This window comes from Athalia rosae, chromosome 2 (genome assembly GCF_917208135.1).
Source record: "Athalia rosae chromosome 2, iyAthRosa1.1, whole genome shotgun sequence".
Classification (NCBI taxonomy): Eukaryota; Metazoa; Arthropoda; class Insecta; order Hymenoptera; family Athaliidae; genus Athalia; species Athalia rosae.
The window spans coordinates 5,031,523-5,046,082 of record NC_064027.1 but is presented as its reverse complement, the minus strand read 5'-3'; the positions used below and the strand labels follow the sequence as shown (position 1 = coordinate 5,046,082).

Here is a 14,560-nt window from a genome sequence, read left to right as displayed (position 1 = left end):
TAACGGACAGTGCATATCGTTTGGAAAAGTTGCTCAATATCAATACGTGTAATTCTTCCGTCATTAAAGAACAGGGGATCATTTGTAGAACATCCACTCTGAAATTCAAAGAAGTAAAGTGAATCATCTGATTAAAATTAATTAAATAATAACCGTAAGTCCGAGACGACTGATTGTGAGATGCAAACGCGAGGCCAATAGAGATCATTCCTCCATTATTATAAGGTAAATTTCACAAATTAATGTTTGTGCGGCATTTATTTATAGACTATACCGAATTAGAATATCAGCTACCAAATCTCAGCTTTTCTGCAATCGAGTTGATAATATTCCAATCATTATCAATAACATAATATTTGCTTATATCGATTGTGCAGTTGCTCTCTTATCAGAGAGCTAAATATGAGCTTGGTAATTGATTGTCTCTTCACCTCTATTTATCATTGTGTTTGTGTTTGAACTTTGACTTACATTCTTTCTTCTCTTTCTTGAGGAGAGCAGAGTGTAGCTTATTGAAAATTATTGGTGTAAACCATTCATGGCTGTTATAGCTGCTACAGGAAAAAAACATACGTTCTTAATTACACCTGTCATTAGTTCAAGAACATCTTATTCTCTGGTATCGAACCTTTTTCATCGGTACATAAGTTCATTGACATAGGTTAGTGGGTGTAACCTTCACTAATTCCTTCGTTAAAAGAATTGTTGACATAACCGACTTGATTAAATATCTTTAGTATTGTTTGTTGCGTAATGTTATAAAAGTATAACAGCTGCGCTTTGGCACAATTTCATCAGCAGAACATCTATTATCACGACTCCTTATCTTGTGACTTATCGGCACTTCTGGTCCAAATAATATCAACAAATTTGACTTTCCTGCTCAAAGAGACCTTTATTATTCATGGAGGAAACATGAATAATGACTGCAAATAATATAATGACATCTTTGTGGACGGAAGTGTTAATTAAATATTGTCGTGTTACAACTGCATATTGTTTGACTGTTCTAGAGATATGATCAATTTTCTTCACACGACAACATATGTCAGTATCTTGATTTCCGTGATTTTTAAACAAATTTTAGGAGTGATTAGAATATCTCACAAAGAATCAATATCAAAATGCTGACGATGAGTCAACTATCTTCCCTACTGCCAGACGATCGACCTATTAGTTCGATCGCCGTTGTTGAAGACGTTGAAAAATGTCCGCCAAATTTTTCTGTGGTGAGTCTTATAAATGACAAATAAGTTATATCCGTATCTCCATAATTTTCATTGTTTGTCAAATATTACTATTGCTATTGATAGGTATTTGAATATAATAAGATTGCACTTGATTATCTTCATATTGAGCAATGGAGTATTTTGCAGGTATCTCGAACTTATGATCAGGACTCTGATGCAGATTTATGGAGAGAGAGTGGTCTGTTTATTAAAAAAAAGGGCCGATATATCTGCCTGTCTAAGACTGAAGGTTTAGCTGACTGCGTGGTAGAAGATATTGTTGTTATTAATGAAAGAGAACTGCCACCTGAAGGCTATTCTATGATAGCTCGCACAATTGATTCGGGTGAGAATCTTACAAAGCTTTCTTTCTTAAAGGGTAAAATATATACTAATCCATTCTTCTTGGGCTGCAGAACAAAAAGCTTGGCGGAAAAGGCAATTATGCTATAAAGTGAGGCACAAAGATTTGTGTACAGTGGCTGTGACAGATATTATTATATGTAGTCGTATTAAGAAAGCCCCAACAGGATTTACTTATGCTGGGTGAGTAGTTCACTTAAATTCCCATACTTGCATTTTGACTTTGATGCGATCTTCTTGGGATGATGTAAATAAAATTTGGCAATACCTGTATATCTAGATTCCTATTGGAGAAAGGTTTTAAGTATAAAATGACTTTGTTTCAGGGAAGTTAATGGAGTAACAGTATGCTACAAAACGAGTCAAATTTCAAACAACAATTCTAGTTCGTCCCAGCCTTACGCCAATATCAAGTGGGTTCATAGTTTACCTGATCCATATTTGCTATTGATTTGTCGATCAACTAGTTCTACTGAAAAATTTTGATTTCCAGTTCATTTCAAAATGTGTCTCCAAATCCGTCGGCAGGGGTTCCTCACAGACCAGCACCAGAGAGACCTCCAAAGCCAAAATTCTCACCCAAACCTCCAAATGGTGCGATTTATCCTCAGATAAAATCCAATCCAGAGGAAGGTGGGGACTTGGATTATGAGGTCCTTAGTCCCAGTGCAGGAAAAATTAAGCCAACAAGGCCCGCCCCACGTCCTCCTGTAACTTCTTCTCTTGGCAACTCTATATATGCAACTATGTCTGGGACCTCTGACCTCGACGGGGTGCCTTTCATCCTCAATTCTCTCCTCAGCAGAGATATGATTCCTGCCATTGTAAGTAAACAGAATTTTTGCATTCAAATCGATATGAAAAAATTTTTATACAGTTACCACGTTCTTCATTTTTCATTTCGTGCTCACAGAATGATCTCCCTGTAATGAAGGTGCGGACCCAAAAGGATTTGGACAAAGAGGTGAGTCTATTTCTACTGTTTGTCAGAACGGAACTGTTCACAAAGATTTTCCTCATAATTTTATTGAAATTGTTTCAGTACTATTACGATTTTCGAGTTGAACGGCAAACATAGGGAAGAAAAGAATCAAAACATTGCAATTTCGACTTGAATTATAAATATCAAATTTATAATACCGATATAGCCCTAGTGACGAGTAATAGAGTGCCTGAATGAGTGATTTTTACTAACACTATAAACAGAAATTATTTAATTATCAAACCTTAGAGTATTAATTATTAAGTTAAATACAAATTAGGCGGCATACATGTTGTGTAACGGATAAATTTGTGTCCCTGGAAATCGTAACTCTTCCCAAATGTATCACACTCTACATTTTGATACCAGTGATGATTAGTGTTGTATTTTTATAGTTCGTAGAGCTACATGATAGTTGTATCATAAATCATAGTTGTTTATCAAATATTCAATATTATATTCATATACTCGTAATAATTATTCGGCGAAGACATTTTCCAATAAAGTCATTTTACTTTTAAACAATACGCATTCTAATCAATTAATACATACCTTTCAGTAGAGATAAACTTCTATACTTATGTTAGACAGACTCGTCCTGCAATAAAGTTACTAATTGCAACTGAGGAAGCTGGGATGATTTTTATACACCGTAAACGGGACTTAATAAAATTAAAGTTTTATTTGAAAAATTGAGTCATACATAGATGCGAAAACAATGGTAGTACGTAATAGCACCGATCGATTGAATGTAAATAAAATTGTGAATGAGATAATGCGAACAACCTTTAATATCTCAAGTGCGAAAATAATATGATTCATTAATATCAATGATAATTTAGTCCGAATTTTAGGTGGTTAGTCGATTATCGATAAATTTGAAAAGTGTTATTTATTCCAATACGAGCATTAGAAGAATTCTATACAAAATATTTTCTATTGTTGTGTATTTTGAGGGGATACGAACTTTTGGTTTCATTTTTTATACCTGCAGTTTTCAACCGCTTGATATACGTTAGAAATATTGTGATGATTAATTTTATATATTACAAACGTGGCGTTCTGTGATTCGTAGACTAATTGTAAGATTTTTTGTATCTGAGGATAGAGAACGTGATTAACAAAATCACAACGTTCCTTCAATTACCTTGGCAAAGTTGATTATAATATATTTTCAACAATGCTACACGCTTGTCTCCACTCCTCATTGATTTGGCACATGTAGTTAATTAACCCAGTCACCGCCGGTATTTTTTCTAAATATCATACTAGAGTTATCATTATGTAACAGTGAAAGATCAGAGTATCGTAATTTGTCCATTGATCATTGAGCTTTGGAACCTCACACGGTCGTTGGTATTGGAATAATGCATGATTCAGAAATTATGAGAACTTTTTTTTATCGAATTTCTCATCACGGCTTTTTCAATTTTCCGAGTGACGACTATAGGATGAAATAAGAAGAACAAATCCTCGACTTTTTCCAGACTCTACAATCTCAATTTGACTCGGTCAAAGTCATGAGGCATAATTCAGGTTTTATAAAAATACAAATTGAATCATCAAATCAACTAGAAGAAATTGCCAAAGGTCTGAAACTTTATACCAACATAGATAAAACCCAAGACAAATGACACGTACGTTTCACCATTTCTAACATAAAAAACAGCAGCACGTGAGATAAAATTACAACAACTACGTGTACATTAGCGATGCGCAATCACTCATGACTCCATCAGGTTTCATACGATCGTCGATTCGTTATATCTTGAATTGGCTTAAAGCACTGTATGAATCACGGTATCGATATCATAAATATTTACAAATTCTGATAGAAAACGTTGCACATCTATTATATTCGGTAGTTACAACGTGGCTTACCTGGTTCCACGTCAATTAAATAGTACTGAATTGCCTACTCCTGATGTATACCCTAAGGATAAGCGTATTTTATTTATCATTTCAGTAGATTTATCTGCAGCACTCACAATCAAATAATCGCTGGCAAACCAACCATCTTGATTATTGGTTTGATGTTTTACCCTATAGAAATAAACAATTATTATACCAAGCTCGAGAGAAAGTCGAATTATTGATTAATTATAGTATAGTATACGATATACTTTCTAGAATTATTTTCAACTTCTATGATATACATATACTATATATGTATAAGTAATATCAAGAGCTGACCAAGATAACAGGAATAAATTGTTGATGGCAACATATTATATAAATATATATACTATATATAATACATGCATACCTATATACATGCCTAATACCTTGTGGGTCTTTGTATATAAGTATAAGTTATACTATGTACGTGTATATATAATTAATATGATGCTCTCAGTACTTGATCAAAGTAACTATTTATACATAATAAATATAGTCTAACGTTGTTATATAGATAGATAAAGAAACTATGAAGAATTTTAACAGTATATGTATAATAACTGAGTTACATGTTTTTGTTTTTTTAAAGATCACCGAATCCTATGTGATTTTGAAGATTGCTCCTTTATTTCATTGATTTATTTCTTGTTAGTATAATGTTACGGAAATGCAGCAACATCTTTTTAGTTGATAACTGACGAATATTATCTGAATAGAGAAACATCATCTTTAAATGAAACTTTTGAATTAATAAACTCTATTCATAGTAGTACATAACTTTGAGTAATTCAATAATTCATCTTGCAAGATATATTTCTAGGATTTCATAGATCTACCATATAAGAATAATCGTTATCTTGCACTGTTGTTACTAGGTAATAGTAATAACAGATATACCTTCTATACTCGCAGCTTATTATATTTTCGTAGTGTGGACATGATCAATGAACCACCATACATGGGAATATGAGTGATTTTCGTCCACAGTTATTCCATGAGCCGAATCGTTGCCTACACTGAAATCAACTTCTTCGATAGAAATAAACAGATAGAGCTGAAGGTAAATTGTCCGAAGTAAAAAACACATGTTCGTATGTACCAACCACTGCTATTTGGCTTCTAAAGAATATAGGTAGTTGCCCGCTGATGTGATAGTTTTAATTTTTTGTTTTTTTTAGAGTCGAACATCAAATTGGCAGTTAAACGCTTTTAATGCAACGACTTTAGGATATGCAGAATGTAAATTTATAGAATAATCCTTTGTGTCAATAGAGAATTAGTTGCACTGTATTTGTGGTAAGGAAAAAAATTATTTGAGCAAATTTCCTGCTTTGTTAATTCCATTGTTCTCATGTTTAGAGTTGAATAAATTATTATCAAGTTGTTATTTGGAAAGGGATTCTTTTTTTTTTACAGAAACGGCCTGACCAGCAGCTGTCGTTTCGAATAAAATATACCGATTCGAAATGATTGTGAATTTGAATTACCTGGATAGTTTAAGATCTGCGACATGTGCTCCAGATAAACTGTACTTAAGAAACGAATCATGTCGATCAATTTTACAAAGCTTATAACTTGCAGCGGGGGAAGAGCTGAACCTCTCTAATTCTATTTTTCCAGTACTTAGATAATCGTGAAAAGAGCTCAGCTGATTTTATGAATATCTCACAAACAAATCTGCGAAAGAAGATAGAGTGGAAGATCTCATTGTGAAAAGGATTTCATCAAAAAAAGAAAATTCAATCCCCTGAATTGCTTTACTCCTGTTCTATACTGATGTCGACTGTTCTGACCCTTGAAGAGTCTGTGGGCAGTAGCTGAAGCCGTTCAGGTTCAGCATCTAGCATAATGATGCACATGAAGCTCTTTCCAGATGCCTGATCACGCGGGTAGATGGTAACTGGTGCAAACTTATCAACGGATCCATCGACATAAGAGCAAAGCTTTCTGTATACTTGTGGAAAGTGTTTTCTCAAAGAAACGCCTCTGAGTCTCAGTTGTCTTTGTATATTTGTGAAACTTATTTCTCGAGCTCGTTGCGGGGTGTTCTGACCATTTGTTCCAGGAAATGAGGTCAATACTAGTGTTTCTGGTGAGTCCATTTCTCGAGTTATGTTGCACGGTGACGTTTGTCTTTCAGACTGTTGCTGTTGTTGGTGCTGTTGGACGTTTGACGTGACCAAAATTGCATTGGGCTCTTTGCAAGAACCAGCTAAACGTATTTTGGCACATCGAGAAACCAACTGACGTTCCCATCTGACTGCACCCATAGTAGGTACTTCGCTTACTACACAAACAGCCACATAAAGTACTAGCTTTGAATCTGGGTTGTAGGACTTGCACAAGCGCATCAATTCGGCATGGAGCTCGGTACCCATTTCACTTGGAAGCAGATCTGGCCACCGGATATAGGTGGGCTCGCCAAGATCAATGAAACCGTTGCTGATGAACTTCTCTGCAGACTCAGGGCTGGTGAAAAAACACTTTACTGCTCCACGGCCATGTGAACAGTAGCCTCGACGCGCGAGGGTAGAAATATGCTGAAGAGTATGTCCATCCTTTTTTGCTGATGAAAGTACTTGTCGACACAAAGTACCTGCTCTTGAGTGGAGGCATGTTCTTCTGTGTCGCTCCCAGTGGGCTCTGCGACATTCTCGAGAACAGTAGGCGTACGAGCAGTTATGACAAGTCTTGAAACTTCGGCGTGCTTCACCAGCTGTGACTGAGTTTGTGCATTTTCCATACCGACAACGTACCATCATTTTTTCAAATAATTGTTGCTGCTGAGACTGCGAGGTCCCCGATGTATCCTGGACATTATCGAAGGACACTCGACGATTGCGTAGACTCGAAGACTTTGAGACATTCTTCATAGGCAACGTATCGCTCCCTTCACTTTTACGACGAACCTGGCCACCCTGCATGTTGTAAGGCGGTGATGTTTCCCCCAATTGGCTAGTGTCGGCCATCGTGCTATCGGACTCTAGAGCAGAAAAGCGAACAGGTCGGACAGGACTCGGCTTTCCAAAATGCTAAGTTTCATTCCATCCTCTCTCGCACGCGATCGCCTCCCTTGTTATTTCTGTTTCACAAATGAGCGCCTTGATTAGCATATAGCCCAAGGACTAGTCAGATATACCTATTACCTATGCTTCATGTATTTTCAAATTGGCGATTCTAATGAGGCGGAAATCGTAGTTCTATGTCAATGAATTTCAACGTACAAAAAGTTTTAATTCTCGACAGTACATATTTATGCAGTATTCATCCAAGTTTTACTGACAAAAATCTCTAGCAAGAGTACTTTTTCATAGATATCTAGCTTTTAGTATAAATTTTCTCAACTTCTCTTGTGTATTTCTATTTATTATTTCTTTATTTTGACTGAGAAAACGACGATTGTCAAATTGAACAAAACTTACATAGTCCTCCTACCTTGGAGGTCTTGGCGAAGGGTGCTGCAGCTCTTCCCGGCAGCAGTGGATCGACGGGTAGGACCAGGGCCGGGGCTTGGGGTGCGAGAGGCAGGGGGCAGGCCGAGGAGGGAGTCGAGGACGTCCTCCAGGGTGGTTGACCCTGGGCTTGGTTTGTTCCGCAAAAGAGCTGCCGCCGCCATAGCCTCCTCCGTGTCACTATGCCCTGATCCTAGCAATATCCAAAAATCAAGCCCCCCCCCCCAGGAAAGTTTGTTAGAACTCTGTAAAGCTACTGGAAGTAATTTACTCGACTTTTAAGACTTCAGTTTAGCTATTCGTCATTCAACTCTCTATGGCAATTGAATGACCTCAATTACTATTATGAATTTATGCGACAGGAAATATGGTTTTCTATTTCAAAAGTGAAGCTCCAAATATATCTTGGTATATCAATGTATGTAATGGTAACAGTAATGGTATACTGTGGACTGGACTACATCAAACTACGTGTACTCCAAGAATCTTCAGTTCTTAATTCACAAAACCATGTTTATTTATAACTTTAGAATTGAATTAATGCAAGAAACACCAACTTTACACCGATTTTCATCTAACTGATCATACAAGGGAGTTCATTTGGCGATTGAGAATTTGCATAAGAATTATTGTTGTCTCAGGCTTTTTTTTTGGGCCTTCATACACATTATATTAAAATTCAGTTGCGATTGGCGTTGACATGATAAAACGAATGGAACGTTTACTCTTTACGCCGATTCCTTTACTCTGAAAATTCTATTTTCAGATATTTAGGTATTACAATATTTATGCATGCATAAATCAAAGTCGAAGGTCGATTTAATTAATAAGAAAAGTAAATAAGACACCACTTACCATGTGTGTAAAAATAAATCAACTAAACGGAAATTGAAACAGAAAAAAAGCATAAAATAATAAATAAAACATCAGAATACAAACAATAATTTATTTTTTAAGGTACATCTACAGAAAATGATAAATGATATTCGATAATAAGTACAGAATACTTAGAATTTGTAAATCAGTTTCGAAACTTTAGGCGGAATAATTATTTAACGTATATCAATGAGTATCTTTTAAAAACGAGAAATTATTCGATGTATGAAATTTCGGCGAATTCTTGTTTCTCGATACGTACTTTTTTTTTTTTCGTATTTTAAACAGTTTCGAAACTAATGAACCGAAATTATAATAATACCTATCATTTAACAACATCTGCAACACATTATTAGGGTAAGTGTTTTATACAGCATACTTATATGCGTCAAGATAAATGGGGAAAATTTTACAATTTAAACGTACATAAACACAATCTATAATCATATACTAAATAGGATTACGACGAAACAAAAATTACATACCTAAATATACGATCATCATCTCGCAAATGAATTAAAACGTTGAAAAAAGAGAAAGAAAAATTGCGGCAATGTGTAAAATACCGGAACAAAATGACGTATACGTATTTATATATATATAACATTCGGAAGGCTCATTGATTTTACGAAGTAGCGAAAATTTCCTATACGATTTAAGAGAAGAAGAAAAAAAAATATATGAAAAATAATCTACATGGAATGACGGTGTTAATGACAGAATTTTCAAGCCAAATTTTTTTTTTTTTTATTCAAATTTCTATTCGTGTTATCAACATTTATTCTCTTTTTGTTTTTCTGTATCGTTCAGCGTTGAATTTTAGTTGTTTCACATCATTCTATTCATGCGACACGCGACTGAAAGTGAGCGTGAATTTTATTTTATCGGCTTAAAATTACTGAACAGTCCTGTTGGTTGGGCGTTTCCAATAATCGTCTCGCGTTACGCGATAGTAACGAAGGGAGAAAAAAAATTAAAAAATAAATAATGCAACCGTAGTCCGTCCATAACGAAGTACCAGAGTGCGACGATTAGTTCGAGATAACACTGGGTCATTGGCTTGTCAAATAAACCGGGAGGAGGACAATTAAGAATATTATATTGATCAGAAAAACGTCAAAGTGTGCCGTATAATATCCTCTATAATATTTTTACGTTATCCTCATTCATTTTTGAATAACGTTCTACTTTTCCTCAACGTGTATAACGATTTGTCATGTAAAATATATATATGTTTTTATGTCATATACCTATATTGTATGTTATTTATATATATATATATAACTTGCGTTGTCAGATCTGATAGTTGTACGTATATCTCATAGTATACGTGTGCATACCTGTACATAAATTTTTTTTCGTATATAATTTACAATAAACTATTATTATTCAATAAAAATTTCATCGTGTCGACTTTTGCTTTTTTTGTTGTTCGTTTTTGTTGAAACTTTTTACGACATTTATGTACAATGAAGATTATTTTATATATATGTACGCATGTATAGAATATAAAACTATCTAATGGCGAGCATTTGAACGATTTCGAGCACCTATATATTTACAGCCAATGTTTAAAAATTGATTTTTATTCATTTCTTTCGTCGTTGATTATACGTAATTTGAATTTATAATCATTATGTATATGTATACTTCTTTTCATCGCGGTATATGTATTTATATTTCATTCGGAGTAAATTTCCTTTTTTCGTCAATATTGCACGATGTCAAATAATGTGTATAATTATCATACGGACTATCGTCGACGGAGAATTGAGGAAAATGATGATTTTTCATTTCCGTCGATCTTTATACAACCCATTCCCCAGCTTTGATCGGTTATATACTGGCTATCATATGTACATTTACATAATTACGTTATTAATTATCGTGAAAATCATCGGATTACTCCGATGCGGTTGTTGGCGGAAAACCGCGAGAAAAGGAAACTACACCGGTTGATCCGAGTATCGTGATTACCGCGATGACCAACGTGAAATTCCAAAAATTTTTCACCGCGTTATAATTATATTAAAACCATTTATTCGACGTCGGCGACAGTCGGGTTAGAGGAAATAAATGAAACAGATGTATATCCGTCGATCGTCGTCTGGAGAAATCCAACTTTTGTGAATGGTCGTAAATGCAGCAATTGTATAAAATAATATTGGAAGAGAAATAAAAACCCGTCAATCGTGATTTTCGATCTCGTTCTCGTCTATGACATTCGAACCGATGGCTTTTCAAATTCGCTCGGCCAAGATATCGGTCTCATTCGCATCACCCGCTAGACAGTCGAAACGTATCGGGACAGGTATTCAGGGCACCATCATCGCGAGAAATATCGATTTTCGTAGCTCGTTGCGGAAGAGGGTGTGAGTCGCCGGGGGTCGGATTTGCACGTGAAGAGAGGCCATACCGGCGCCGGGTGTAAGTCGGTGTAAGTGCAGCAGTGGCACACGTGGAAATTGTAACGCGGAAGACTGGACGCGAGCCAATATTCGCAAGAAACGAAAAAGGAAAAGGAAAACGGAAGAGCGAAGGAAACGTACGTGAAAAACGAAGGTAACGTTTCCGTCCGCGTCTGGTGGAAATTTTGGTCCGGTGGGCGCGAGGATTTTCGTCCTTTTTTCATCTCGGATGACAGAAAAAAAGAGAAGAAGCCAAAAGTAAGAGAATAATCGAAACCCCGAGACGACTACTATGTGAGCAGTAACTCACCACGATGGTGGCGGTGGTGATGATGAGATGAGGGCGATGGCGACATTTTCTGGCCACCGTCCGGCGTTAAGTCTAGGAAAAGACCGGAAGCTGCAGAATCAACGCAGGTGCAAGGTTCAGTCGGCGTTGAATTGCAGATTGCACAACATTCGGGATCCGCTGACAGGCTCATCGGCGTTTTTGGGGAGTCCACGGGTCTTATGCCGACGAAGGAACTCTCCATCCAACACAATTTCACGCTCCCTGTATCGATAAGAAATTTCGTTATAAATAAATACTTGAAAAATTATACGCGGAAAATATGTAGCCATAGCATTCGGATTCAATTTTTGCCTCGGCTATAATTTGAGGAGCGATTTTTATCGCTGGAGGCTCGATACGTCTTGTCAAAAATAGGTCAAACGGTCGTTAGACTTTTCCTGGTTTCTCACGTTCTGCCGGCTCATTTTTTGCGAGATTAATTTAATTATCAGAATTCGACCGACCGGTGTTACCGCGTCATCGTAGGTAGTTTAATGAGATATAAGTTTCGTACGTTCTTCGAATGAAAAAAAAACTTTAAGAATTTAATTAGGTTTCCGGCAGACCTCGTGAAGTCATATATAACGTACAGATTTCAGTTGTTCAACTTATCACATGTTCTTGAACGGTGATTTATAGGTTCTGTGTAAAAGTTGTGAACAATGTAAGTGTGAAATTTGATTAGAAATGCGTTAATTGCTGAATTAGTAAAAAACCAAGTTACGTATATCGTGTTACGTAAAGCGTTTGAGTTAAAACGTCTAGTAATTACAGTTCAATGTAGATATACACAATCTCCATTATATAGGTATGAAACGTGAATATACATACATATACGTGTGGTATATGCTTGTATTTCGTGCACGTGTGAGTCGGTGCGCGAATATAGCTTGATTCGTTAATAGTAAATTAGCTGTTACTCAACCTGGCATCCATACCTGCATCCGTCACACCAGAAAAAGATACAAAAAAAACCGAAAGAAAAGAGAAAAGAAAGGTCACGACGTTGAACTTTACCGAGTTCAGGTCGTACACATGTGAACTATAGGTATTTATGTCCTGTACCTTGATATTATAGATAAAAAAAATCGGAGAGAAGATTTATGACTTGCGGATAGGATGAAAAAAAAAAAAAAAAAAAAACCAAGCAATGATGACAGGTATATGATATAAAATTACGAAGATCAATTCTGTTTTGCTATTCACTTCTATGAGCGCAAGGGGACAAGAAAATTTTGATTTTTCTTCTTTTTTTTTAGTCACTTTCAGTCGCGTGACTGCAAACATAGAGCTGAAAGCCTATTGAACAAGTGAATTTTTTAAACTTCCGTTCCGTATGTACTTTATAAAGTGTATTCAGTCGAACAGGTACAATATGCGGGGCATGTGTGTACATACACCCCGAGATAATTTCAGGGCCACCCAACTAACTATATACATATGTATATGCATATGTATACGCCATAAGTATAAATACATATCTTGCGCAGAGAGAGATATCACCCGTTCCGTTGAATAATTATTATGCACGAGAACGATACCCGCGATTGTGCAGACCTTTGGCCGGGCTAACAAAACTGCCACGCGGACGAGACTCAAAAATCACGAAGCTTTTTTCCCCCCCACTGTCCTTCTACGTTTTTCGAAAGATTAATTCGAAGTTTCGATAAATCCTGCCCCGTTTGTTGAAAAACGTCTACATTTCAACCCTGTGGTACTCGTGTTTGACGTTGCAAAGCGTCTACGACGCTGCGGAGTTGTGACCTCTGACCGACGCGGGGCTCGGGAATTTCAGGGTAACTTATTTTCAGTAGTCACAATGCCACGTGCCGAAATAGAACCACACGGCATACTTTAGCTGCTTTTAAAAGACGGCACTCTACCTCCCTTGACTACCGTGTTCTATGATTATAGGCGTACCTGTGCCTACGCTGTAAGCATAATATACTTGTACGTACGAACGTACACATGAAACCGCTTTTAATTCAAGTAGGTGAGATTGCGCAAAGTCCGGAAAGTATTTTCATTCAGAATAGTACGGTGCAGAGGCTCGAGCTTTTGCTGATCAAAAAAAAAAAAAAAGAAAGATTCTGTTTTTCATTTCTACCGCATTACCAGAATTCACCCTCACGTTTGAAACGGATGAGCAACGATTTTTTCCATTAACATTTTTCGAGAATATGACGGAAATCAGATTTGAGATATTCTACCGTGAAAGTATTATTTTGTCTTTTGCTCGAGAAATTTCGTTGCCCGTGTTCCCTCCGTACATCCAATACAATTAGGTTTAATCGCATTTTATTAATTTGCAGAACTTTCTTTGTACGATAAATCCTCGTTTGAAGATTGTTCAACGATTCCACGGAAAGTCTCTCTTTAGCTCCGCGGAGTAGGATTATAAGCATAAGTGTATTCTGAACTAGAAGTTACGTACAGTATACGACCGTGGAGTGCAGCTTCGCCTCGTTCAGCTGGGATCATTTGGCCCATGACCCGAGAAATAATTAGCTAGTCAGAACCCTGGGAGATCAAGGAACGCGTATATAATGTATACTATATATACACACAGCACGACGCTTAGTGAGATTATAATCCTTATCAAAGGTCCGAATTAACTATTTCAATTGGCTCATTGACTCAGAGAGCTGCATTTAAAGAAGTTTTACCGTTCAAACTGGCGGTCAGTTGTGCTCGTTAGGATAAATTAAACGCGTTCAACAGTGCTTCTCATGCGTACGACGTACGAAAAAATAGAACCTCCTAACCGTGCGTGCGAACGGGACGATCGCCGACGATGCGATCGTGATTTATTGGGACTCCTCGGCGTATTCGGAGTGCGAAAATGACGAAAAACCAAAGATGAGGATTTCGAGATGCGGGCGATCGACGACTCGATTTCATCCGTCCCGAGGTATAACAACCCTGCCAACGAAACGAAAGAGATATGAAATAAATAACGCGAGACGGTCTCGGGGCGTGTGACTCGAGCAGACGCAAGTTATACGCTCTGCTCGACTGCC

The 14,560-nt window shown here is 36.7% G+C and overlaps 2 protein-coding genes across 7 annotated transcripts in view; one reads left to right on the top strand and one right to left on the bottom strand.

Annotated features, from left to right (window-relative positions):
* Nucleotides 1-91: 91 nt before the first annotated feature.
* Nucleotides 92-3,096, top strand: LOC105692297 (multivesicular body subunit 12B). Of its 3 annotated transcripts, none has more exons than XM_012411395.3 (8): nt 92-225; nt 1,088-1,229; nt 1,377-1,575; nt 1,646-1,775; nt 1,919-2,005; nt 2,086-2,416; nt 2,506-2,556; nt 2,635-3,096. In XM_012411395.3, exons 2-8 carry the CDS (start codon nt 1,125-1,127, stop codon nt 2,668-2,670), a joined length of 939 nt encoding a protein of 312 aa, XP_012266818.1. In that variant the 5' UTR covers nt 92-225; nt 1,088-1,124; the 3' UTR covers nt 2,671-3,096. The 3 variants fall into 3 exon arrangements, with proteins under 3 accessions (XP_012266818.1, XP_012266819.1, XP_012266821.1); XM_012411396.3 differs by having other exon boundaries at nt 1,014-1,229; XM_012411398.3 differs by lacking the exon at nt 92-225 and adding an exon at nt 524-661.
* A 141-nt stretch (nt 3,097-3,237) lies between these two features.
* Nucleotides 3,238-14,560, bottom strand: part of LOC105692295 — a 50,843-nt gene continuing 39,520 nt past the window's right edge. For all 4 annotated transcript variants that reach the window (XM_048650498.1, XM_020856039.2, XM_048650500.1 and 1 more), the window contains 2 exons: nt 11,520-11,762; nt 3,238-7,456 (listed from right to left, as the gene is read on the bottom strand). In XM_048650498.1, the coding sequence (XP_048506455.1) occupies nt 6,231-7,456; nt 11,520-11,762 (1,469 nt within the window). In that variant the 3' untranslated portion in view covers nt 3,238-6,230. The remainder of the gene's footprint in view (nt 7,457-11,519; nt 11,763-14,560) is intronic.

Coding starts and splice junctions, on each gene's coding strand:
- LOC105692297 (XM_012411395.3), top strand. CDS start 1,125: ATGCTGACGATGAGTCAACTATCTTCCCTACTGCCAGACGATCGACCT. Junction 1,776..1,918: donor ACAGGATTTACTTATGCTGG/GTGAGTAGTTCA, acceptor ACTTTGTTTCAG/GGAAGTTAATGGAGTAACAG. Junction 2,006..2,085: donor CAGCCTTACGCCAATATCAA/GTGGGTTCATAG, acceptor TTTGATTTCCAG/TTCATTTCAAAATGTGTCTC.